The 27,133-nt window shown below is 41.4% G+C and overlaps 2 protein-coding genes and 1 long non-coding RNA gene across 7 annotated transcripts; 1 reads left to right on the plus strand and 2 right to left on the minus strand.

The window, feature by feature from the left end:
* Positions 1 to 1,863: 1,863 nt before the first annotated feature.
* usp5 (ubiquitin specific peptidase 5 (isopeptidase T)) lies at positions 1,864 to 17,179 on the minus strand. Of its 4 annotated transcripts, XM_061819713.1 has the most exons (20): positions 16,104 to 16,935; positions 15,476 to 15,604; positions 15,323 to 15,389; positions 14,605 to 14,732; positions 14,169 to 14,314; positions 12,889 to 13,073; positions 12,733 to 12,827; positions 12,429 to 12,622; positions 10,438 to 10,509; positions 10,255 to 10,342; positions 10,051 to 10,176; positions 9,800 to 9,953; positions 8,527 to 8,689; positions 8,366 to 8,454; positions 7,301 to 7,429; positions 5,959 to 6,102; positions 5,730 to 5,869; positions 4,326 to 4,476; positions 4,129 to 4,213; positions 1,865 to 2,466 (listed from the first exon to the last, which is right to left on the minus strand). In XM_061819713.1, the coding sequence occupies exons 1-20, from the start codon at positions 16,209 to 16,211 to the stop codon at positions 2,373 to 2,375; spliced, it is 2,487 nt and encodes an 828-aa protein (XP_061675697.1). In that variant the 5' UTR covers positions 16,212 to 16,935; the 3' UTR covers positions 1,865 to 2,372. The 4 variants fall into 4 exon arrangements, with proteins under 4 accessions (XP_061675700.1, XP_061675698.1, XP_061675697.1 ...); XM_061819716.1 differs by lacking the exon at positions 16,104 to 16,935 and adding an exon at positions 17,046 to 17,179 and having other exon boundaries at positions 1,864 to 2,466; positions 10,051 to 10,342; XM_061819714.1 differs by lacking the exon at positions 16,104 to 16,935 and adding an exon at positions 15,985 to 16,090 and having other exon boundaries at positions 1,864 to 2,466; positions 10,051 to 10,342.
* p3h3 (prolyl 3-hydroxylase 3) lies at positions 17,088 to 27,133 on the plus strand. 2 transcript variants are annotated; one of them, XM_061819725.1, is made up of 16 exons: positions 17,088 to 17,365; positions 18,220 to 18,400; positions 18,489 to 18,647; positions 19,451 to 19,643; positions 19,726 to 19,857; positions 20,286 to 20,428; positions 21,069 to 21,158; positions 21,234 to 21,286; positions 21,389 to 21,468; positions 21,547 to 21,674; positions 21,834 to 21,929; positions 22,436 to 22,586; positions 22,798 to 22,918; positions 23,771 to 23,846; positions 24,407 to 24,547; positions 25,683 to 27,133. In XM_061819725.1, exons 1-16 carry the CDS (start codon positions 17,088 to 17,090, stop codon positions 25,845 to 25,847), a joined length of 2,187 nt encoding a protein of 728 aa, XP_061675709.1. In that variant the 3' UTR covers positions 25,848 to 27,133. The 2 variants fall into 2 exon arrangements, with proteins under 2 accessions (XP_061675709.1, XP_061675710.1); XM_061819726.1 differs by having other exon boundaries at positions 22,801 to 22,918.
* On the minus strand, positions 17,286 to 20,347 carry LOC133500761 (uncharacterized). The gene is made up of 3 exons (XR_009795029.1): positions 20,236 to 20,347; positions 18,198 to 18,379; positions 17,286 to 17,401 (listed from the first exon to the last, which is right to left on the minus strand). It is a non-coding gene; the product is annotated as an uncharacterized LOC133500761 (long non-coding RNA).

Here is a 27,133-nt window from a genome sequence, read left to right on the forward strand (position 1 = left end):
GGCAAAAAACAAAGCAAAATGTATTTACACACACACAAAAAGAAATCGGACCTTTGACTTGCAGATTTAAATTAGTGTGTATATTTTTTTTAATGTATTTTTGAAGGTGAAATTAAGTCTCACGAAACACAATTCTAAATCAAATGTTAAAATGAACATAAAATGAAATGAAAAAAGTATTGATAAAAAGCACAAAAAAGGAAAATCTATCAGATATGTAAAAAATAAGTTGTAATTGAGAAATGGGAGTACAGATGAGTGAAAACAAATCAAAATGTAAATATGAAAAAAAAACATCTTCTGCATCATATTTGAAAACTGTTGTGTTCTGGCATCTCAAGTTTCCAAATAAAAACTATCATTAAAAATGCTGCTGTAGTTTTTCAATTTTCTATAACTACATTAAAAAATATTACTAAATATTCCTTCAAAAATACTTATAACATTTGAAGTTCCACTTGAGGAATCGTGTAGTTACCGTATTGTTTTTTAAGGTTCCATAGAGGATCATGAAACGTGTTTTTTCTGTTGTTGTCCTGTTCGGCTGTTAGGGCATGCACAACGGAGGATCTGTACCAGAAAGGTTTTACCGTATCACAGAAAGAGTATTTATTTAAGCTGCCACCGTGCTTTCAGAGTATTAAAATTGAGAATCAGTCAATTAGTTGAACAGAAATGTACTCTAATGCATAAATACAAAAATGTATTTTAAAAATACAATTACTCAAACCCTAAGTGAGAATAAGTTCACATCAGCGCAAATATATTCATTAATTTAGGTACTTTAGGTGTTATACTCACAAGGCCAGAATATATGATTTCAAGCCTGACGACATTTTTAATGCTGTAGTTAAATTGTTTCCTCGCTGACCTAGCAGTATTTGTTTGAGACGAAATCAATATATAGTTGTAATGACGACGTGAGGTCAGTACATTGCTGCATTTTTTTTCCTGATACAACACTGTGCCAGCTTGCATTTCCAAGACCAGCACACCCAAGTAAAACAGGCTTCAGATGTCACAAAACCAACCCACAAACTTTGATTCGTAGCTTAATAGAATACTCAGAAAGTAAGTCCTGCTTCATCTTGGGTCCCAGTGCATTTGCATCAGTGTAATGAATCTTGTTCAATATATATTTAATATCATCTATCATGAAATACTAATACTGAAACAGCTGTGACAGATGTTTAGCTTTAGACAATAATTAATTTTTTTGTGTAATCCCGTCAAAAAAATAACAGCAGTTACAGCAGCTATGAATTGGACCAAAATCATGTTTGACAAAATGCCAAAATCTGAGGAGGACAACAAAATGCAATTCCTGTAAAAAAAAAAAACAAAAAAAAACTATATATATATATATATATATATATATATATATCCAGAAGAAACTATTTCCATATGAATCACAGAGATACCAATCCCCCAGATTTTACTGCCACCATAAATCTTTAAATGCAAAACAACAAAAACGGGGTTAGCCCACTTCGACCTTTCTTTATCAATACTTACTTCAGAGGCAGTAATGTGTACTATATTCTTATTCAAGCCATCCGCATCGTCTGCAACACTAGAGAGGATGCAAAAACACTGTGGGAGGCGCAACTTGAAAAGAAAGGAACAACAAAAGAAAGCTGCACATTGTAAAGTTGTAGGCCAAGTTAAACCACACAGAAACAAAAGTGGCTTTGCTCTCGTTGCTTTTGTAAACAACCGAGCCGAGATTCTGCACACATCTTAAATGTGCGATAAATGTCTCTGCTACATCCATCCACACAGTGCTTTATAAGACTGGGACTCTAAAGGATAGAAATGGGACAAAAACACACAAATGGTACAGGCTCAAGGTTGATTTGGTGTTTTTATTTTCTTTCACAGCACTCACTGGAGCGGCGGACATGAGCTTGACACATTTTCCCTCTGAATGGACCGAGACTGACTTGGCTCCAGTTTTGTCCAATCGTGAGAAGGCGAGGGCAGGGTTTGGAGGAAGTGTGCTGTACTTTTCAAGGGGGGCCGGGGGGTGGGGGGTGGGGGGCAGTCATGCAAATGTAAACCAATAGAAGGTATGGAATATTAGACGTAGTGTGAGGCCTAATGTGGGAGTTTATCTCGTGAAGGATTTACTTAGAAAACATGGCTTGAAAAAAAAAAACAAAAAAAAAAAACCACCAATTAAAAAAACAACAACCTCAGCCAAATAGCGAGCAGTCAGAGTATTTACAATTATGACATAGGTCTGGGCCTTTCTTTCAAAGAGCTTGCAGGGAAGTGTGTGCGGCAATAAAAGCTGTGTGCGTGTGTGTGTGTGTTAACATCCACACTCGCCACTGTCACCCCCCAAAAAGTGCAGCAGCAGCCCCTCGCTCTCATTCCGACATCCGCCGGTAGAAGTAGAGGTACCCCAGGTCCTTGGGAGGTTTCTCGGAGGCGCACACCTTCTGGTCGTTGAAAATGACCCACCTGTCACACACACACACACACACACACACACACACACACACACACACACACGTAACAATAGGAGTGTGGTTTCTCGATAAAAACATTGTAAAAAAACGATAACATTTGCGGCCTTTGAAGTTGAGTCTCCTGCCAAACATTGTAATTTGAAAATCAGAGGTTCTTTTTATTATAGAAATAAATGATAAAACAAATGAAAAATGACATCACATTTAGAAAACACTATTAAAATAAAATGTATTTTTGGTCTTAGATGATTCTCATGCCAAAAATAAAATGGGAAAAAAAACACAGTTCTTTTTGATAAAATGACTAAATAATAATAAAATAAAAAGCAAATGTTTTTTTTAATAAAATAATTTTACATTGACCTCCTTCTTCGAAAAACAGACAATTAGAAAATATGTTCTTTTTTATTGTAATAAAAAATATATACCACAGAATATTTATAAAATACTATAATATTAAAATAAAAGAAATGTAGTACTGTATTTTGAATGCTGGAGCTCATGAGAAAGATGACTGGAAAATGGAAGGTTGGTTTAAAAGTATCTTAATGGAATAAAAGAAAAATTAAAAATTATTATTATTATTTTTTTTTTTAAAAACACAGTCCTTGGATTTTACACATACATGATAATGGGGAGATGGGGGGTGGGGGGTGGGGCTATTGCCAAACTTACTAACCAAAAATTTTAAATCTTAAAACTGGTGGTCTTTGTAGATGACCCCCACATCTTTGGGGTTGGGGTTCTAATAAAATGAAGATGAAATAATACTTAAACGTAGAGTTCAAATCAAAACATTTTAGAATGAGTCAGTCGATCTGGTTTAAGTGTTTTACGTGACTTTATTAATCTTGCTATAGTTTTTACATGGAGGCACAGCACCCTCTGCAGGTACTGAGAATAAATAAAATGCTGTAAGGGAATTTAGGAACTGCTTATGGAAAGCCTTTTGAGAATTTATTCAGTCTACTTGATATGCAGCTAAAGGTCTGTGCACTAGTACACTATTTGTCCTCACGAGTGAGACAATTTAGTGGACTAGTAGAATGACTGCATCTAGCAAGTAACATTTTTTCCCGCAGACATTTCTACACACAACAAGGACAACTTTGATATACTAGTAGAATAACAAAATTTACGAGTGAAACAAAAACTACCAGTGGTCACTTTGATGCTACTAGTAGGGTCCAGGTGGTTACTCTTGCGAGACAACTGCTTACACGTGGGATTTAGTGCTGTTACTAGTGCAGCCAAGTAGTTCAATCGTAAGCTTTGTGTGGCAGTCAGTAAAAAGTTGCACTCAAGAGTTTGAAGGAAAAATTATTTGTAACGCATTTAGTCTACTAGTGTCCCAGAGTCATTCTACAAGTGCGCCAACCAGTCTTACTAAAGAGGACAAAGTGCATACTAGCACGTGGAGCTTTTGTGGCTTTGGTTTGAGTGCAAAATATCGACTAGACGAGTTATTCAGTGAGGTTGCAAGAATAAAATCTGCAAATGCAAGGGGACTCACTGGCCATCCCGATGTGAGCTGTTTCGCTTTTCCCATGTAGCTAATAGTTTTTATCTTCATGTGGCTACCGGGTGCTAGAATGTGAACCACGAAAGGGACAGCAAGATAAGTGAGTGTGATACATAATTCAAGTACACTTACTGCTGATCCTTCTTGATGTGACAGACGTAGTGGCCGCACATTGTGCTCGTGCCCATGTGGCTGATGAAGGCAAACAGTTCATATTCTGGACAGACCACAGAGAACAAGTAACCCTGAGACAGTACTTCCACAAGGGGCGCTCATGTTCCTCGTTTAGAGCGCCCTCGTTCTCCTTGACCCTCCCAAGCGGGACTCACTGCCTGGTCCGTCTCTGACGCAAGGCCCGGGAGGAGGTTCCCGAGCGGCCTCGCTGTCGGCGGCCGAGCGGCCTCCTTCTGACACCTCCATGGACTCCAGGTCATCCAGGTGTGAGAAAATCCAGTCCACGGCTCGCTCCAGGGTATTGCTCTAAAGGACAACAAGTGCATGCGCGGTAAATTTTACTTTTTAGTCGGTTAGTTTCATATTCTGCTGTTCCGCAGAGATTAACTTGATATATATAGTTTTTAGGAAAATTTAAAAAAACATGGCTATAAATGCAGGTTTAGTTTTGTTTTTATTTCTCAAGTGCATAGGTTTCTCAAGTGCTATATATAAATTAATCAAAGGTAGTTTATTCATAGCACTTTTCATGCATGCGAAGTGCAGCAAAAAGTGATGTATATAAAGAACAAAAGGAGCACAACACAACAAATGAAGGTGGGCCTGAGGGCACCGAGTGTCTCAAGATGTCTCTACGATCTGCTCTGCTTATTTGTACAGATTAAAAAAAAAAAATGATAAAAATTAATATCAAATCACTAATTAGCAGAGCTTTGGGATTGCTGTGGCGACCCCTAATGGGACAAGCCGAAAAGAAAAGAAAAATTAGAAGCAGAGGTTTGGGATCTCTGTCAAATGTTTCACCTTTTGAACTAAACGACTAAAATGAAATTTTTAAAAAAATTTGGTGGATCAGCATGTTATAATAAACCCTGCCGTCACCTGCGCTGAGGACAAAAAAACATAATGGGTGGTCGGTACCCTTTCTGGGCAGGGGTTGCAAATTTGCAACAGGTTTAATATTTTCGAAAATTTCAAGTTTAGAGTATCATTTTATGAAAATATCAGATTTTTCTCTCGTCAAAATTTTATTTGGTCCAGAGGGGGTTAAAAATCAAATTTATCACGATCAGGTGAGTCACAATATTAAGTGCACCATCACAATGTAATCTAATCTACCAAAAAAACAACAGCAAAAAAACTTTACAAAGGTATTATCTCCAGTTTGATTGACACCATCAGGTAGGTATTGTTTTTTATTTGCTATCATCATCGCAATTATTATATTTTGTATCTTTACGACTGTTGTGGACCTGTACTGAAGCATATAATATAGTAAACTGTTCAACACTGACCCAATACAAAATATTTGATAGCGCCTCCCTTACATTCAACCCAGTTATATCATCTTCAGGTCTCTGTGCGATTAAACTGCATAAAATTTCTCCTAAAAATTTGGAAGTTGGTCCTCAAATGAAGAAATGATTAGCAAAAATTCTCAAAGAAATGGTTTCTTAAAAACATGACATAACTGCAGAACTCTGTCGTTGGTTAATTTTTGCAACATTCATAATTTTATGCACAATGTTGTGTATAAATGGCTCAACCGAGCCTCTAACCGTTGCTCGAAGCGCTTTGGTTGCCTGTTCTCGGCTGAAGCCCATTGAGACGATGGTTGCAAGGTGCTCCTCGGAGACGTTCTCCATCGTCGGCGTGGTTCCGCCACTGCAGCCGGGCAATACCAAGGGGGCAGAGAAGTCTGCGGCCAACCAGAAAAGGATCACACGACACGGGTTGAGAAAATCGAGCGCTCAAACGGGACCGAGATCCACTGATTAGGCAGCGCACCTGGATCGTCCATGTGGCCCATCACCCAGTTCATGGCAGAGTCAATGCCGGTGTTCCCAGTGTAGTAAACGGCTTTCCTGCACGCTTCCAAGGGGAATCCCATGTCGCACAGCTGCGAAACGGTGGAGTCGTCCAGCACCGGAGCTGAAGATTGTTAAAAGGCTGAATTACTTTGACGAATTCACTGTTCAGAAAGCAAAATTGGGAGAACAAAAATGAATTCAATGAAAGTGTTACAGCATATTTCCTCATGTGGTGGCCACAAATGCTTATGCACTCAACTTCATAAAGGGGCGTTTTTGGGAAAATATTAATCAATTTTACAATGATATTACACTATTGGGACTTTTAACGGAGAAATCTAGCAAAAGCAGCAGAAAAAAAAATCAACTATGGGTACAAAATAGATGAACAATCACAAGAGAAACCTTTGTGCTCAAAGGCCACATTTGATTTTTAAAACCATTTTCAAACTCAAAGTACTGTGCCTTCACCGTTGGCTGCTTTTACAGAATTCGGCAAAGTGAAGAGAGGTATTGTCTCTGTTTCTGGGTAGCCGTTGTCAAGGAGAGCAGAAAGGTCGAGGTGCAACCCAGCTGTTCGAGCTATACTGATAGCACTGGTGGTCATTGGGTGACTGATGACAGACTGACTGGCCTTGTGGTGAGCTTCTCCTTTACTTGGATCTTGCGGGTGCATGGCTCCAAGTACTAAGTAGACATTTTCCAAGACCGAGATCTTGTAGATGTTCACCTGGCATCAATTTATAGCCATCTGTCAGCTTTACTCCCTTCTGGTGGCCATAGTGCACACAACAGAAGCAGCAGCACAATGTCCATTGTACACGAAATGTGGCAAAAAGTATTTAAATGCTATGATTAAGTCATGACTGATTTATTTTATAAAGTACAATAATATTGGGTGCATTTTTTTCCCTAATAATTACGATTATTGGCATTTGCATTCAATTTGATTGGGGAAAAATGATTTGAGATCAGAACATTATGAGCCAGGTCACGCAACTGATTAAATTTGTAAATCAAGGTACCGCTGTATAAAAATAAATGAGGACGAGCTCTATGGAAAATGGAATAAATGACATGGTTATCACTGGCGTCGAAGGAGGGCCACTATTTGAGGAAATATGATGAATCATAAAACAATACAAAAGTGAATAACGAAGGCAACATGAGGACGTCAAAGGCAGAAAAGCAAGAAAAGGAGGAAAAGACAAGTGGACCTTAATGAGAGGGAGGAAAGGAGCAGAAATGACAGACAGACTGACACAGCAGTGGGGAGTAGAGAGAGTCGTCCTCCTCGTTGCCGTGGGAGCCCAGGATACCTTTGACCTCCACATCAGGGGTCATGAGTGGGGGCGGGGCCACCTCTGGTAAGAGCTCCTCTCCCGGCTGTTGCCCTGACGCACGAAGCGCACTCAGGTCCAGCGTGTCGGGGACATCGATGCTCACATCTGCACAGAAAAGATCAGCGAAACTCCTTCTAAGATCACGTTACCATAAACCCCAGTTTATCATGGGGGGCACATTTCAGACCCCTTAACTTTTTATATAGTAGTATTTTCATGCATATAATACCAGGTTGAAGTGCAACAGATGTAAAAGTGTAACACAATTAAGACACAAAAAAAGAAAAGGTAACTATATTCCGCCACAGTTACAGCAACAAGAACAAAAAGCATAATACAGTTAATAAGTTTCAAACCATTACAATTTTAATGCATTTTTATGATAACATATACAGTTTTTTCCATACAAGACGAGAGATGGCAAGAGATGATGCGCACACCACGACTCGAGTGACAACACCATGACGTCCTATCTCTGCCTTTTATTGTGCATTAATTGTGATAAGTACAATTTATTGAAAATGTTACTTGCATAAATGTAGCAGACTAAATGTAACACATAACGACCAATCTCAGATTTTCAAAAAATATTAACTATGTCAAAATACTATATTTTCCGCACCATTAAGGCGAACTTAAAAGCTTTCAGTTTTCTCAAAAATCGACGGTGCGCCTAATAATCCCCTGTGTGGAATGAGTTCCAAAATTAGTAAAAATGTTGCTGTGTGACTTTTTGTAAGTTCTCTCCTTGATTTACTATTGGATCATTTTTCGCTGACACAGGGATGGAGTACATACACTACGTACGTTGGGAAAGATAAACCAACCAGATAACATTATGTAATACGTACAGTACGTACCCTTACCTCCACCACACCCCCCAGTGGGTTTCTGATCCGCTTTATGATGCAGAAAGTATCCTACATTTGGAAAGTAACTCTCCGTACTGCCCATACATTTTTTTTTTTGAGCACATACGCAGTCAATTTTACCAATACGAGAAGTAAGAATCCTTCCCAAACAAGTGATAGCTTTGCTCACCAAGTTTCTTGGGGACCCAGTCAAGGCCAAATGTGAACTTCTTTATCTGGATAACCAGGTGGTCAGGAAATGAGGCAAAGCGGGTTGTTCTGATGAAAGAAAATAAAACAGATTAATAAAAACAATCATTGTGAATAGCAATCCTATCAGTTTGCGCATACTTGGTGGCAGTGGTCTTGGTCTGCACAGCGGAGCTCCAGAAGTCTGTAAGGAGTTCAGGTTCGCTGAGGGCCGCCATGCAAACCGCAAAGGGAATTTGTGCTCGCACGGGCGTGGCAGTCGAGTCACCGTTTTCACGTTGCCGTTCCGCCTCCTGCAGCTCATCTGTTGGGTGGATGTCAGAAAATGATACTCTGTCATCTGTCACCCTGAAAACTCACTTGACAAAAATACTTAATCTTGGGCGATATGACAACAACAAAAACAAATCTCAGATTCCCCCCACAAAGGATACAACCAAAAATCACATTACAGTATTTGTTTTTTCTCTCCTCTGGGATTTGCTTTATTTATCCTGATGCAAAACCAGTTTTGAAACATGTTGCCAAAATATTAAATTGTATCAGCGAGAGAAATAGATTTTTTTTCAACACTGTTAAAAAAAGTGTTTCTTCTCACAAATGTCCCTTTTGCAAACGTGCTTTTTTCAAGAGAGATGCACAGATAAAGCCAGGGAACACCCAATAAATATTTGTGGCTTGGAACTACATGCCTTTCAAAAAAATAAATGCAAGGTAAAAAAAATTCTATCATGTCAACAAAGACATTTTGTGTATCTGCCAATACCGAGTCCTGATTAATATAATAATAATTCATTAGGAAAAAAAAACCCATCCAAATTGTGTCCAATAGTATAGTATATATTTTTTATTTGAACAAAAGTATCACAATACCGCAGCGTCGAGTGCAGTAAAAATATATATATATTTTAAATCATACTGACAAACTTGAAATAATTGAGTAACTTTAATAATCACCCCAATTGAATCCCTCCTTGATTATGAATGTTAAATTATGCTCATGTTAAGTACTGAATTGAAGCAAGAATTCAATGATAGAACCACATGAAAAAAACCAACAAATTGAATAAACTACATAACTAAAAACACTACATAAGATAACACAGAAGGACAAACAATTAAACACAACCAAAACAACAAAGGAAAATAAAATGAGTCACTTCCATGTACACATATATACAGTGGGTACAGAATTTCAAGCATTCAATTTTTTTTTTTTTTTTTTTTTTTTTTTTACTATGGGGTGATATGTGTATATTCATGAAAAAAAAAAATCATTTTAACAAATGATTGCAATATAAGAAGGAGGGAAAAATTTAAGAAGATCTGAAAACTTTCCATGTGTACTCTACAAAATGCAAACCAGAAACAAGGACATCTGGTGAAACGTTTATATTCCCGTTGGCCCACTCACCTTTGTTGATGGCTTGGTCCATGGGCACGGGAAGCTGGATGATGTAATCCACTCGCTGTGTGTACTTGGCCTTCTGGGACTGCTGACAAACAATCCTCTCCTCCACTAAGAACCTGAAGGCTTCAGAAGGGTTGGGCCCTGAGCGACAGTTTCTCTGCAGATGAAAAAACAAAGTAATAAGATGGGGGTAAAAGGGAGGGGGGGGGGGCAAATGACTAAGATGGAGAAGTCGCAGATATGTTCAACTTTACCTCCACCATGTTTATGAAGTGCAATAGAAATTCCTGAGCATCCTGCTGTCGATTGGTGGAGAACTCTGGGTGGCCCCGCCCAACAAGTGCTTTGAACATTCTTGGTGCTATGCCGATTTGGTAATCCTGTGAAAAAATATTGGAAAATGCATGATCAAATAGACAACAGCAAACAGCTCCCCCGCCTCCCCCCTCGCCCCTTACCTTGGACTCAGCTGCACTATTTTCATCGCCAGGATCCGGCGCTGGTTTGGAATATTTACCCGACAACAGGCCGTAGCCCAGTTTGGCTCTGTGGGAGATGACCAGTTACAACATCAGCGCACAGACAGCGACACTGACGAGCTGAATCGGGTATCACAAAAGATATTCAAAAGAGACACTTACACTTGGGTTTTGAAGTCTTGAGTGGGGTCACTTGGAGCCCCGTCAATAATTTTGTCAATGTTGGACACATACCTGGAATCCAATACATGTGGAGTTACATTATATTACTTCTATTACATAGAGAACTATTAACAGTGACGAAAATGATACATAATTATCTCAAATGTACTGCTAAAATAAGATTTATACTGACACAATGTATTCAAACAAACATTCCGTTAATATATATTATGTGCCGGTATGTGCACCATACATAATAGAATAAGTAATCCAATGGCTAATAAAGGTTTTTCATGCTACTGCTTTCAAATTTCTACTGAGGAGCAGGCGTTCATTTGGTGTAAGTGGTTTATTTGAGGATCACTAATATTAACTGTTCACTAATCAAATGGTAATTTTATAGTTTTGTAACTAATAGTGACACTCGAGTAGGGCTGAAACAATTCAACGAATACCCCAAATTACTTGAAGTTGGAGCAAAAGGCGTGGCTTGCAGCTTCACAGGAATACATTTTCTACATATACTACGGTTACTGGCGATGCACGACTCCACATACAATTAAGTCGTCGTGACGACGACACGTCGAGAGGAAAGAGAACGGAAAAGACAAGAGAGCGTCCGAAGTTTGTTTGAGATCATTGCAAACTGAAAAAAATATATAAAAATGCAATACGGTCAAGGGTAGACGCAGCAGTCGGTGCACTTCCAAATGCTTTGTTGAACAACAGGTAGCTAAAGAAAGAAAAATGTAATAGAGTCAAAAACGAGCTTCTATGGCCACAATTTATGCTCAGGCAATCAATGTGGAAAGTGGCTTACTTGAGCTAACAACAGACAACACTCACCAGGACCTGCCTTTTTAAGCCACACACATTCAAAATCATACAATCTACAGAGAACAATGTGAGGATGGCACCCTCCAATGGACAAAAAAAAATTAATAGCTGCATCACATTCTGTATTGGTATTGTTGTTTAATAAAGCAACATCAGTTTTAAAAAAAGATTAACAACTGATGTGGTAATTAGTAAAATGACCGATTCAAAATATTTGTAGCGCCAGCTTGATACAAAAGTGAAATTTTGAAAAATACTGTCAAAATGTAGTATATTTGTAAAAATTGATAATGTATTTAAATTTATATTAATTACATAATATTGTTCTTACATACATTGATTAAAAAAATAATCACTAATAACTTGACTACGACTTCCAGGAAAGGTACAGTAAAGATAAATACAAACACTAAGTATCATCACAAGTTATTTTTGTTTTTCTGGGAGCTTGCCTGAGATATTCAAGTGGACAATACACCTGATGATCAATTGAGGCGTGGCCAATATTTCATGAAACGTGATATACAGGAAGGTGGCAAGGTTTCTCAACTGGAAAGTGTTGGCCTCACATTTCTGAGGACCTGAGTTCAATCCCAGCACTCTATGTGGAGTTTGCATGTTCTCCCCGTGCCTCGGGGGGGGGGGAGTCACTGATGGTGTAGTGGTACACACGCCTGCCTTTGATGCGGGAAGCATGGGATCGATTCCCACTCAGTGATGTGACTGACTGGTAACCAGTTCAGGGTGTAGTCCCCCTTTCGCCCAAAGCTAGCTGGGATAGGCTCCAGCTTTCCCGCAAACCTTGTGAGGATACGTGGCTTGGATAATGACATGACATGATACACAGGCCATCAAGTGCATTTGTAGCACTTTTAATTAGCCATGAAGCCATTTAATTTTCATGTGTCATTGTGAAAACATTCTGAGAATTGATCTTTTGCATTATCAAGGTACTAAATCTCAATTACATACAGATGTTTGGAATTTTACATTAAAAATGAATATAGATGTAATTTAAACAGAAAATAGAACCAATGGCCTTTTGAGATTTTTTTGTGTGTGTGTTTGGGGCATTCACAAAAAAAAAAAAAAAAAAAGGCTCAACAATGATCATTTAACCAAGCCAATAAACAGGAAAAAAGATGGATACTGACTTGCTCTGGAAGTCTGGAACGGTGAAGAGCACTTGCATGACAGAGTTGAGGTAGCAGCTGTTGCCCAGGTTCTTCATGCCCGTCAGGCCGGGGCCAAACAGCGGACGCAGAGTGGTCCCGGACTCTTGGATGACCTCCCACTCCCCGACGCGCTGGTTCACGGCAATCTCCAGCTCTGTCATGGTCCGCTCGGTCTGCGAGCGCAAAGGTACGTGAGAAACCTCAGATTGAACAACGACAGAATAAGATGAACGTTCAAACAACACTGATTATATCACAGTTACAGTATGCGTATTGTACGTACTTTCTCCATAGTCATCATGTCGATGCCAAAGTGAGAAAGATGCTCTGGTAACTTGGAGTCTAGCACCATGTCATCCTCATCGTAAGAATAAACATCTGCAAAATAATTCATTACAGCCATGTTTCCCCAAATGAATTCTTCTGAACGTTGTCTTACCTGCTCCGTCTGGGGTGATGGTTCCAAGTTTGACCGCCAGCGGGTATCCCGTCTCTTGAAAGTAGAGGAGGGCGTGATTGTTGCCGCCCGAGCCGTCAAAGTACTTGCGACCGCAAAGCACCTTGCCGTCCGTCAGGTTCATCCAGAGATTTTCCTGGAGACCGCACACTTCACACCGCCAGCCACTAGAACGTGGAGGGACCCACATGATGACAGCGAACTGTACTCAAGCACATCTAAAAGGCCATGTTGACAAAAATCTTCCAATTGGAGTCAGAAAGATGCAATTAAATAGACTTGAAAAAGAATTATTTCTTACATAGTGGTGAGTCAAAATTCTATTCCTTTTCTATAGCGCTGGGCCTGATTAGCACTATCCCATAATGCAGAAAAATACCATAAATGTCAAATAATTTGGATAAAAATGTCTCTTTAAAATAGCGCTTGGCAAAGTAGAGGGCGGGTGACGGACTAGACTCGCATCAACTAACCAAGAAAACTAAATGAGAGAGGAGGGCAGGATGTGGGTAAAGAGCAAGGCAGTCCAACTGGTGAGTGGTGCGGTGGGATGCTTTTTATAGTGTCTAAACAGTTGTTATCTCAATATAATCTGTGTTATTATTAGTGGGCCCAGTGCAAACAATTAAACCCCATAGCGTGTCTATGGAACTTATTAGTTAATAAACGCGATATCGCACGCATTTTAGTCAACTGGTGTATGGAGCTGCTGAGCTGGCACATTGAGGAAGGATGGGGCCTGGCCCCCTCCATCCCCAAGTGGGGACCAAGCCAGCGAGTCCATCTCACAGGGGACCCAAACAGGTGGATGCCACCCACTTCCCAAGACCTAAATTACTTTATCGTTAAAATAAAGTTGAATGATTAAGAACAGATTACATTTAAAACAAGTAAATGAAAAAGAGTAATAAAGAGGATACATTATTTGGAGTATGGATGATGGGTCATTTTTATATTTTCTGAAAGTATGTTAATTATTTCATCAGTGACACATTACACCAGTGATTTGCAAACATTTTACACCAAGTACCACCTCAAAAAATATTTTTCTTTTTAGTACAACCATAACAGCCAAGTTTGATCATGGCAACAATTTGACTGGCGAACGTACAGATTAAATTGCTATTATTTCAAAAAGGATCAATTGCTTTGACAACAAATCTATTGATCAGATTGTGTACCATCCTGGAAATGATTACCATCAATATTGAAATTATTCTCTCAACGGCGACGTAGGCACGGGCAGTTACGTCAAGGCTCACCTGGGAGGGATCTTGACGCCATTGTCAAGCTGCTTGAGGTCGGCGGCATATCGCGACTCCTGTCTCACCTCCCCATCCCACTGTTGCACTTGCAAGGTGTGAGACACCGAGTCGGCGGCGATGATGCCTGCCATTGACAAGGACACCTTTGCGAGCAATGAAATGAATGAAACAGATTGGGTTATCAGTGACAGGATATTAATACACAGTGGCACCTTGCCTTTGAAATTTTCATTCATTCTGTGACCGAGCACTTAACTCAGTACACTCATTTATCAAATCGGGTGTCCCCATTGAAAAAAAAAAAAAGAAACAACTACTGTACTACACTTTCAGTTGTTCTGCATCAGTGACAAGGCGTGGTCATGCAGACAACCCAATACACACACACACACACACACACACACACACTTTAACTGCACTTAAAATAACTCACCCTCTCTTTGACAACATCAGGCATGGCTCCAAGGTCCTCTGTTGTGACTTCCTGTTTGTCAGGAAAGATGACAACCTTGTATTCTTCCTCATAGTGCTCTTGCTCTACATCAAAACCACCTTCAATCCCTGGGAAGGCCGGAAACAATTAAGATCCAGTGATTAACATATTTGCAGTATATACTGTACTGTACTATACATACTGGACCAGTATTGATCAAACTTTTACCAACAAAGGACTTTAAAGTTTGTCGTATATGCAATTATACAGGGATAACCAGTAGTGAAATACTGTACTCGTTCATTGGATAAGATCCTGCTCAATCGTGTCTTTAATGTGGACCCATACGAAAACGGATTGTCGGTATGAAACTGAATACAACAGGTGGCACGGTAGAGCATGTGGTTAGCACGTCTGCTGCACAAGCAGATGCTGTGGGTTGGAATCCATACATGCTTTTTTTGTAGGCACAACAGGATTTCTCCAATGTTACAAAAACACACGTTAGGCTCATTAAAGACTCGAACTAAATTGTCCATAGGTGTGACAACGAAAAGTTTGTCTCTATCTGTCCTGTCATAGCCTGGCGACCAGTTGTTAACTAATCTTACAACAAAAGATGGATGAGATGATGATTCTTTTTTTTTTTTTGACAAAACTGTAATGTCAACCTTCAAAGTACCACTGTAACGCATTACAATATGCTTCCATATTTCACCTATCGCCAATCTGGTGGGCTTCTTCTTGGGCGGGTGTCCTGATCCAGAGTTACTGTCGTCTTCCTTCTGCGTGAGACAGTTGGATGATCATACGGTAGATTGTATTACTAAAACAGTAACGGGCATGGAAGTGTACATGTATGTATGAATACCTTGGCCTTCCGAGTCCTGGTAATGTGCAAGTAAGCCCTCTGCCCAGCCCGAGCGTGGTGCCTGTCCACATACTGGCTTCCAAAGCCCAGGAAGCTGTTCATGCATACATACAACCCTCCTTCGCTTTCCTAGGAAACAGAAATCCACGGATTTTTGGAGACACAAAGAGTCACACCTCTACCTGTCCTCTCCTCCTCCATCATCATCATCATCAGAACGCTGAGAAGTTGGCAGCAATGTCGCTAACTTTCCATGTTATAGTCAACCTGCAGTGAACCTGTCACGATGCTAGCTAGCTAAAATAAAACCTTAAAAATGGCACGTGATTGCTTCTGAGGAGAACATACAGCAAGGGAAGCTTCAAAGTTGGTTAGTTTGAAGAATTCCCGGTGAGAGTGCAGATGCAAGCTAACATGCCAAATTTCCCTATTTCGCCACGGCAAACCATTAGCTTAGCTTAACGTTCACTGGCTAGTAAATGGAACATTCAAGGTAAAGTCAGCGTTACATTGTTTCAACGTTCCGCCGTAATAAAACAAAACAAAGATGACAGGCAGAGAGGAACGGTCCAGTCCTGTTCGCCGTGCTTTCAAAAAAAAAAGAACGAACGCAAGAGCTGTTGCTCACCGGGGAGGAAAATGACAAGGCGCATTCATCTTTGTGGACGCGGTCCCCGGGCTTCGGCACCCGAATTGTGGACAAAACCGACATCAAAACTTCGCTGACGTCCGCCATGACAAGCTAGCTGGTGCCAACGATCGGTAAGTAAGCGTGGATCCACCGGGCTCCGTAATTCCACCGCCTCGGATGAGTGTCCGTCGCTTTAACCCGTCAAATGTTGTGCGTTTGGCTTGAATGAACCATGAGACGTTGCCTTGTGTTGTGGGAAGGCCGTGAACACAACTGGCGAGCAGATTTTACCGTACATGTCACAAATACACGCGCAAGAATTGAATGGAAAGGTGTTGTTTTCAAGCTTTATCGCACATATTTTGTTATTAATAGCTTATTAAACGTTTGAAAATATTCAATTAATGAATAATTACTATTAAAGGGTATAAGTGAGAGTTTAAAATAAACGTTGATTTCATTTTGGGATAATTACGGTACCGTGGAGAACACAGCTATTACCGTAATTGTCATAATACATACCGCTACCTCGAATAGAAACGCATTGTCTTCAAGCTTTATGGTGCATATTTTCCTTTTCATACGTCCCTAAATATATAAAAATTATACATGTTAGTGGTGACTGCAACGTTGTATAACTGAGAGTCTGAAACAAGAGTTCATTCCAGTTTGTGATCGTTACGGTAACAGCTCGAGCCCAAACCATAACTTTTACAACATACACCTCCACCTGCAATGGGAAAATGTTATTTTAACGATTCGTATTCTGTTGTTCTCAAGACTAATTTAAAGTAGAATATCGCAATGGTGGCGGTCATTATGAAATTGACGAATCGAGGGCGTTTTGTGATCGTCGGCTGCTGTGCCAAACCACAGCGCCCCCTTCCGGGAAAATGGCGGTGCTATGCGTCCCACCTCCTCCTCCCCAAAGTTGCTCACCGTCGTGCTGTGGTCTTTCCCCGTCTCTTCTTCCGCGGGACCATGGCGCTTCCCTCTGACCGCTTCGCTGTATACGTGGCGTCTCAAGTCATTTTCCTGTGCGCGGCATCGGCCAATTTGGACGGCGTCTCCTCGCTGCTGCAGCCTTACGACTTTTTGTACTACAAGGGCGTCCGCTCGTACTTCAGCGGAGAGTGGGTCAAGGCCGCCGAGCTGCTGGAGAGGTCCATTGCGACCAAAGAGGCTCTGTTCCAAATCCGAAGGCAGTGTTTTGAGGAGTGCGGAGCGGCGGGAGGAGGTGCACTCCGAAAACTAGGCAAGTACGGTATTTTGCCTTCTGGTCTTTCTGCTTCTGTCTGGCACAACCCATGAAATGCAATCTTTATTTACTTCAGTTTTTTTTTTCCAAACCTTTATCGAGCCAAGGCACATATTTTGCATGAGAAAAAGTGAAAAAATAAATGAAATAATGAATCATAAAAAGTGGATCCACACGTTTTGCATTTTGTATCGTTTGCCATCTCTTGGGATAACATTTAAGAGCTCTGCCTGTCACTATATGTTGCTAGCGGGGATAGATTATTTAGAGAAAATAATTTGTCATTATATAGTTTCTCACAGCGCACCTGTTGAAATCTTGCAGCACCCTAACTAACAAACCATGAATGTCACTTGCCAAACTAAAGGCCCTCCATGTCATTTTATGCATCCTACGACAGCTTGGCACAATTTTTCCTCCACTTCAAAAATAGTTTGTTTCCCATAAAAGTGACAATAGACTGGTGCCTTGAAATACAAATGACCCAATGAGTCTTTTGACAGAAACTGTGGCGCAACACAGAGACAGATACTACACTAATACTCACAGATAACATATTGTCTGTCCTCTGCATTTAAAATGACATCACATGGATGTCAATATCAGGGGGGAAAAAAAAGTTTTCAACACACTGTAACGTCCAGTGAGATTGCAACTCAAGCGGAGCCAAATATATAATAAATCTATTGTTAGGTTGTTGTTTTTTTGCATGACCATACTAGACTGATAAAACTACTAGTGTTGTCCCTATCAGCATCCTCGAGTTCCTAAAAATATGTCCGACACCCTTGACTTAAATGCATGGTAAAATGTCATATAAGGTCTGTGGTCACCTGTCCCTGCATTGTCAGACAGCGAAGACGGGAGCCTATGGGACCTCTGGGCCCTGGACTGGGTGCAGAAGAAGGCGGAGTGCTTGAGGTTCTGCATGGGACGTTCGGTCAGCTATGTAGGACAGCTTCCCGTTTCCACGGACATCGAGTACGAGTTCGGCTCCCGCAACCCGTACAACTTCCTGCAGGTTACGTATTATAAGGTCAGTCATCACTCACAAAATCAATAAGGTATGCATGTACTCATTATATTACTGTCTTCACAAGTTTCTCTCGCCCTCTCTGCATCAGCTAGAAAAGTTGCAGAAGGCTGCGGCAGCAGCCCAGACCTACTTCGTGGCCAACCCAACTCACCTGGAAATGAGGAACAACATCGAGAAGTACAGAAGGATGGAGGGAGTGAGCGACGAAGCCTTTTACGACCGAGAGATGGACAGCGAAAAGCACTGGGTGAGGGAGCGCGACAACAGTGCGCTCTGATCTCATGCAGCAAATAATTTAGATGACACGACTACGCATAGCAAGAGAGGCATAGTGTGCTTGCAAAAAATGTAAAATGCACATACTCTTTACAAGTGGATATTAAACGGTTGTAAATGTACATTCAAGAGCGTAGAGGTGGTCAAAATTACGTTCATCTCTAAAGGGTACAGTGCATTTTAGCTTAGCCTTGAATTTTCACGGGAAAGCACCGCTATCCCTCATTTTTTGGAAGTAGGGTATACAGTGGTTTTTACAGATGACTCCATTGACAAACAATTCGGCACGGTGGATAAGCTGGTAAAGCGTTGGCCTCAGTTCTGAGGTCCCGGGTTCAATCCCAGACCCGCTTGTGTGGAATTTGCGTGTTCTGCCCGTGCTCGCGTGGGTTTTCTCCGGGCACTCCGGTTTCCTCCCACATCCCAAAAACACGCAACATTAATTGGACTCTCTAAAATTGCCCCTCGCTGTGATTGTGAGTGTGGATGTTTCTCTCTATGTGTCCTGTGATTGGCTGGCGACCAGTTCAGGGTGTACAATGCCTCCTGCCTGTTGACAGCTTGGATAGGCTCCAGCACTCCTTGAGACCCTTGTGAGGATAAGCGGCTAAAAAAAATGGATGGATGGACTAACGATTCAGTTAGCAAACAATATTTTCCAAGAAAATGTACCTTGTTTCACACACAGTAACAATATAGGCATGGCAGGCAAAGTCTCACGTGTGCTTTTTCCCATTCAAATTAAATACTTATTGTTTTTTTGTTGCCTGACAGCTGCTGTACGATTTGGCACTTCAGCTGGAGGCGTCATCCGAGTGGGCGCTGGCAGTGGACAAATGGCGAGCGTGCGTGAATGAAACGCTGCGTCAGATCGAGGACTGCAGGGTGCAGTGCGTGGTGGCCGGACAGCGCTTGCCCTTGGACAGAGGAGTGGACAGCGTCGACGGCGTTTTCGAGAAGGCGGCGGGTATTCGGAGTTTTCTTGGTTTTGAATGTTATGATTGGACGCTTAATTGAACACAACATCTTTTGTTTTTTATGCCACCTAGCTCTTTCCCTCGCACTGCTGTCGTCCCAGCAGTCGTGCGTGACTCAGGTGGCCACCCGTCCCGGCAGGATCTCCTCTCAGGACGACTTCCTGCCCACTCAGCTCGAGCACATGCACATCGCGCAATTTAAAGGTTTGTGATTCTACAGCCTAACATCTGCATACTTTACCCTCCCCAACTACTCTCAACGACTGGGTTACTGTCGTCATTATTATGCCTTGAGGCTCCATAGCTCAGTGAGGATTGATTTGGTAAACCAGGGGGCGTGAGTTTGTATCCCAATGGGGCCTCCACTCCCCGAGAGGGGTTGCGTCAGGAATCGTAAAAATTGTGCCAAACAAATCTGAGCGTTCATCTGAAACCTCACGCTGTGGCGACCCCTAACGGGACAAGCCGAAAGAAACTTACTTCTAATTGATTATTATATATTAGTATATAGCAAAAAAATCATCAACGTAGTTGATTCATTCAGGATTTGAGACTCAAGTTCATATTGAATATTGTTGATACCTGGACTACTCCTAAATATTGGTGCATTCCGTTTTCATGCTTGCTCACAGCTGGAGACGTAAGAGGCGCAGTGCAAACGCTTCGCTCCCTGCTCCTCTTTTACCCCTCAGACAAGGACTCCATAGACAACTTGCAGCTCTACCAGGAGTCACTAGGAGGAGACATAGAGTCACTGGACCTGCAGCCTACTCAGGTAAGACCTGAACATGAATCCCTCCATCCATTTTCTACTGGCTCACTAGAATAAAACATCATGGGAAATGTCATTCAACTTCAGAAGTTCAATTCAAAAAGTGAAGTTCATATATGGATTTATTAAAAAGTGAAATATTGATTGTCATGTCATTATCCAAGCCGCTTATCTTCACAAGGGTTGGGGGAAAGCTGGAGCCTATCCCAGCTAGCTTCGGGTGAAAGGCGGACTACGCCCTGAACTGGTCGCCAGTCAGTCGTGGGGCAGTGAAATATTGATTGTTTTTCGTATAATTATGATGACTGTAGTTTACAGCAAAAGAACCCCCCCAAAAAAAAAAAAATCTCAATAATTGTACGAATCATTTTTAATCTGGAATGGAGGTTGGAGGCCAGCACAGTGTCATGGTAGTCATTTGCCTCACAATTATGAGGTTTAGGGTTGAATCTTAGCTCCAGCCTTCCTGAGCGGAGTTTGCTTGTTCTCCAAGAGCTCGGGTGGCCCCCCCCCCCCCCACCCCACCCCGTAGGCCATCTACAATTTGTTCTTGTTTCCTCTTAATTATCCACTACCAAGAAGTCACCAATTACATCTAAAATAGTCCATTTCTTAATCTCTTTTTGTATGTTGATCATTACAGAAGATCGAGAACTATGTCAAACGCTCGTTGGAGGAGAAGAAGCTTCTTTATTTCGGGATGGAGAACCTAAATTACACTTTTACTGACCCAGTAAGTATTCATCTTTTCACTTTAATTTGCATTGGGGAAACTTTAAAAAAATGATTACCACATGTTTCTGTGCAGGATCTTTGGACACCAGAGGATGTCGTCCCAGAAGCCCTGAGGGAAATGTGGAAGTAAGTCATCTTGCAAGCGATAGAAATGAATTTTAAAAACAAACAAAAAAAAAAAAACAACTAACAAAGTCAAGTGAAATCAACATAAATTGTGTTTCTTAGAGCTGAAAAGGAGAAGATGACTGGAAAAACTCAAGAGGAAGAGCAGCAAGAGGAGGTTGACGACAGCGGCTTCTATGCAGGTTAAACAATCGGCTTCTTCTTGGAATCAATTTAGTGTTGATCAACACTCGCATCTCTCGGTTCGGCCTTGTCTGCAGGCGGTCCAGTCCGTCAGGTGGGGGTGACCATCACCATGGACGACCTGCTCCTAAACGGGACCAACCGGGTGGTCCTCGACGGGGTCATGACGGACAAGGAGTGTGACAGGATGTTGCAGCTGGCAGCAGTGAGTCACGTCCCGATTAAAATTATTAGGAAAAATAGCCTGTTAATATAATGGGATCTAGGCATTAAATTGGAATTAGGCACTTGGACCAACAGTGTAAATCCGAGCTAATAAATAATACCTTTGCCCTATTAATAATCTCTTCTGGACTCTTAATAGGCAGCTGCATCAGCAGGAGATGGTTACCGGGGGCGACGGTCGCCGCATACGCCTCACGAGACACTAGATGGCCTTACTTTGCTCAGAGCTGTGAAGGTGAGGCCCCCCCCCTCAAAAAAAAAAAAAAAAAAAGCACAGTAAGATGTAGCGTAATTCCCGGCCTACAGAGCGCACCTGGTTATAAGCCAGTACATTTGTAAAGGAAATACCATTTGGTACATACATACGCCATGTAAAAGCCACAAGAGCCCACATTGGAGCCCACATTGAAACGCGAGATATTTACAAAGACGGTACACAGAGAGTTTAACGCTAGCGCCGCCGTGCTAACGCTGTCGCGCTAACAGAGTGGGTTAAAAAAAACATACTGGTAAAAGTCACTGAAACGCTGCAGTGACACGCTAGTGCAGCTAACAGGGCCAGACCGGTAAAGTCACTTCCTCGGCACATATATTCCACCGGTCTCACTTCTCCATTAGAAAAAATGCACAAATTAGCAGCATCACCGCATAAACCGCAGGGTTGAAAGAGTGTGAAAAAAAGTTGCATCTTATAGACCAGAAATTACAGGATTTTTCACATGCCATATTTGAATGTGACAGCTGGCTCAGGACGGCCTGGTCAACCAAACAGATGCAAAGTTGTTGCATGAGCTGGGTGAGCGAGCGCGCATGCTGCTTCATTCCTACTTCAGGAGCCCCTCGGGACTCTTCGTGGCGTTCACGCACCTCGTCTGTCGGAGTGCCACTGCAGGTAGGATGGAACAACTCCGTTACAACTCACTCAGTTATGCTCAAGCTTCGTTTTGAATCGGAGGGGTTACTTTTCAGTTTTTACAGGGTGTGCAAACTTGTGCAACCACATTTTCTGATTTAAATTGTGCTTTTCTCAAATATCGCATTCTTTCAGTTGAGTTCTACAGTTGTTATTATAGGGCACTTTTTTTTTTTTTTCTGGTGCCCAGCAGGTGACCAAGAGGGCCGAATGGACTTGTCTCACCCGGTCCACGTGGACAACTGTCTCCTTGAGCCGGACACCAGGCAGTGCTGGAAGGAGCCGCCCGCCTTCATACACAGGGACCTCAGGTATAAACATTTTAATTTTTAGATGTTAAAATTACATTTATACTAGTTTGAGGTGTAACCAACATGAATAGCAGCGAGCTAAACAAGCAATTGCTAAGCCAAAAGAAGATGGGACATATGTCAAACATTGAGCAAACATCATCCATCAGCATGTCCTTCAAAATTAAAATTCAAAATTTTAATCATGGTTTACAGTATGTATAGCTCTTGTAAAAGTACAGATTTACAATATTTTGTTTTCAATAGACAGAGTTGCATGTACAGTGATGCCTTGGGATGCGAGTTGAATTCACTCCATGCGTCTTTTTTTGAAGAATTGTTCACTAACTTCCAAATTGCTGGTTGGTGTGAAGTGAGTCGAGCTCATTCTTAAGCAGTCTGAGCGCTGCCCCTTGCTGAAAAGTCTCCTTGTGATGAATGCGCATGCGTTACTAACAGGGGAACTCTGGGTACGTAGCAGACGCTTACTGGGAAATCTCCCAGTCTCATAGTTCCTCCTCTTCTACATAGAGGGAGCTAACATACATTATAACCTAGCCCTAACCTAACCTGAAAACAAAAGTTGATTAAAAACAACAACAAAAAGATATACACATATATGTACGCTCGCTGTGTTCATCTTTGAGACATCCATAGCGAACATGAGCACTCGACGACAAGTTGTCGAATTGATGGGGATGGGGATGGGAATGGTCAGACGTTAACAAAACATATACGCGCATGCGCATTACTCACAGAGACTTTGCGGCACCGGGAGCGCTCAGACCGTCACAGCGGGTCACTCGCATCTCAAGGCAGAGCTTGTACTTCTGCACTTGGAAATTGAAGTGAAATTCACATTTCTCTACCCAGCGCCATTCTCTACCTGAATGACAACTTCGACGGGGGCGAGTTGTTCTTCACCACCACGGATGCCAAAACCGTCACGGTCAGTATTGTGTATTATATTTGCAGTGTATGCACGGTGAACGGCCATTTTTCTAGGGCGTTAAATTCCACCAGCAATAGGTGCAAATCTGCAATATTGAGAGACCATATGCTATGATTTTTGTAATTTTCCCGCACTAGACGATTTAAACACTTTTAAATGTAATAGAGCAGTTAAACTTATATTATTTTTTTAATGTAAGTATTCCTTAGTACCTGTCACCTCTCACTATTAAGAAACTTTGAGGAAACAAAACACTTGCCTGTACAGTTAAACATAGTTGCTTGAAGCGGTTTGGCACTCCCAGTTGAACTTTGAAGTGACGTAAAACAAAATTAAACTGTGTATATTTCAACAGCAAAATGTTAAACCAAAGAACAACATTTCACCTAACCAAAGATGAAAATCTTCACACAACCGCTGCTTTAGCACACACGCAACACAGCAACAGCGCATACAAGCAGCATCCAATACGTATGCCATACACGGTAGTAGGGAGAATACTGCAGTACTTCTGTCATGCGACGAGATGATTGACATTTGTGCCCCCGGCCCCGCAGGCCCGAGTCAAACCGACGTGCGGCCGTCTGGTTGGCTTCTCGTCGGGACCCATCAATCCGCACGGCGTTACCGCGGTGACCAAAGGTCGCCGCTGCGCGTTGGCTCTCTGGTTCACCAAAGAGAAGATCTACAGGGACATGGTGAGTCACGCATGACACCTGCAGCGTCATGCAAATCTGGCGGACAGTTGACCTCATTCACTTCATCACCTGCCAAAATCTTACGTCATGTAGTTCTACCTAAGTGCAGTAACAAACTATTTGGACTTCAGTGTTTCATCGCCGTGGCTGTACAGACAGAGTTTTTTTTTTTAAACTGCTCCATAGGCACCTCTATCTACTGCATCTAGTGCAGGGGTGTCAAACTCATTTTTCTCACGGGCCACATTGTAGTTACAGATTCCCTCAGAGCGCTGTTATGACTGTGGAAACATGAAAATCTTTCACCTCATCATATTTACACATTTAATTTATGAACTAGTTTGGGAATCTGAAATCAAGGCTAATGGGGTTTTCAACTATTGATGATGTCCGGTAACTTAAATCCTTGCAATATCTCACCATTATCATATATGATAAGGCCATTTTAAATTTTGGTACACATTTGAACAAAAATCATGGAAGTTGATACACACGATATGCCTTCGCGGGCCACATAAAATCATGCGGCGGGCCAGATCTGGCCCACGAGCCTTGAGTTTGACACTGGTGATGGAAAATTTTGCATTCTGTTCACCTGCAATGCCTCGCAGGAATTCCATTGTTACTGGAGAAGTGTTTGGAAAAAAAAAATTAGAAAAAGAAAGAAAAAAAAAACGTTTTTTTTCCAGATCAATAAAATATCTGCAGTGCATCTGAAAAACAATTCACAGCACTTTTTTTTTCATATTTTTATGTTACAGCCTGATTCCAAAATGGATCAAATTCAACTATCCCACCTTAAAATTGTAGACTCCACAAATATCCCAATAATAATAATGGGTATAAAGTCGTGTCCAGATTTTTGCAAAAGAGTATTTGTGCACAAGATTTTTTTTTGTAATTGATTTGCAAAATCAAAATCCAGTCGTTAGAAAACCACATTTAAATAAGACTAATGTGCCCTGAGAAATGGGGGAAAAAGTTTTGAAATAATTTATCTGTATTTTGAAAAATGTATTATTGCATGTATGAGTTGGAAACATCTAAAATAAACACATGAATACATAAAATCCCATCTACGTAGTCATTACTAATTTTCATAAATCAAGGAATCTGTCTGTCTCCCACCCCGCAGGAGCGAGAGGAGGTGGAGAACGGTTGGGCTCCCGACGGGCAGGGCGTGGCCAAGTCGGGCGACAAGGATGGCGACGGAGCCCCCGCCCCTCGAAACGTTCGCAACCAAGCGCCGGCCAAGGGCAGACCGAGAGGACGGGTGACGGCGGGCAAAGATGAACTGTGACTGTGAGCCTCTCAGCTGCTTGCCTAACGCTTGCTTCGCTTTGGAGTTCACTGGCTTCTTATGGATTTTTTGGAACTTTGTTTATTTTTTCAAGATGTATTTGGCAAAGATCACATTTCGAACACTGCATTTTTTTTTTACCATCAAATTTAAACAAATATATATTTAATTCTGGTGGATTTTATAACTGTGCCATCTAAATTTGAATATGGAATTCTCACTGAATTTTTTTTACTCCTCAAATTTCTAGCATTCCTTTACCGTAATTCCCGGCCTACAGAGCGTACCTGGTTACAAGCCTCACCGAGTACATTTGCAAAGGAAATACCATTTGGTACATACAAACGCCACAGCTGTGTAAAAACCGCAAGTGCCAACTTTGAAACACGAGATATTTGCAAAGAAAGACGGTACACAAAAAGAGTTTAACGCGAGCGCGGTTCTAACGCTAACAGGGCCAGTTAAAATAAAACTTACCGGTAAATGTCGTTGAGACACGCCAATAACACAGCAGCCACACGCTAGCAAAGCGCCAACACTAGCCTAACGCTAACAGGACCGGTAAAAGTCACTTCCTCGGCACATATATTCCACCGGTCTCATTTTTACCTTTTCTACTCGAGTGCCCCCTTGCGACCGTTAGAAAAAAAATGCACAAATTAACTGCATCACCGCTTAAACCGCAGGGTTGAAAGCGTGTGAAAAAAGCCGCGGCTTGTAGGCTGGAAATTACGGTATTTTTTTTTTCTATCGAGATGCGTGCAATGGAAGTTTGTCTGATTCTGCGTCTTGAAAATGGAAATTTGAATTTCTAACCCATCGAACATACAGTGTGAAAAATTCTACTTCCTCTATTCAACTCCAGGCTCAGGTGTCACAGATCGATATCCTGCGGTGCTTTTGGGTCGTCAAGAGTTTGAAATTCAATTTAAGACATTACTTTTTTTGACACTGAATATTTCTGACTGTAGAAATTCCGGTGGGGAAAACATCTGTCAGAAATTCCAAGTTTTTTTCTTTTCGTTACCACCAAAGAACAACTGTGCTCTGTCCCCCTCCCCTCAAAAAAAAACACACACACACAAAAAAAAGTATGGACACCCCATATTCTCCATGCTGTATTTATGGAAGAACCCTATGTGTTTTCAGTGAAGTTTGACATGTTTTTTGAGTATTTATTAATGACACTGTTCAGTACATCCTAGTTTTATTGATGTGTGTTTGTGTGGGTGTACTGTACTGTATTTATACTTACTATGAAGTAAGTAAAGTTTTTGTGATCTTTT

The sequence above is a fragment of the Syngnathoides biaculeatus genome, chromosome 5 (genome assembly GCF_019802595.1).
Source record: "Syngnathoides biaculeatus isolate LvHL_M chromosome 5, ASM1980259v1, whole genome shotgun sequence".
In the NCBI taxonomy this organism is placed as follows: Eukaryota; Metazoa; Chordata; class Actinopteri; order Syngnathiformes; family Syngnathidae; genus Syngnathoides; species Syngnathoides biaculeatus.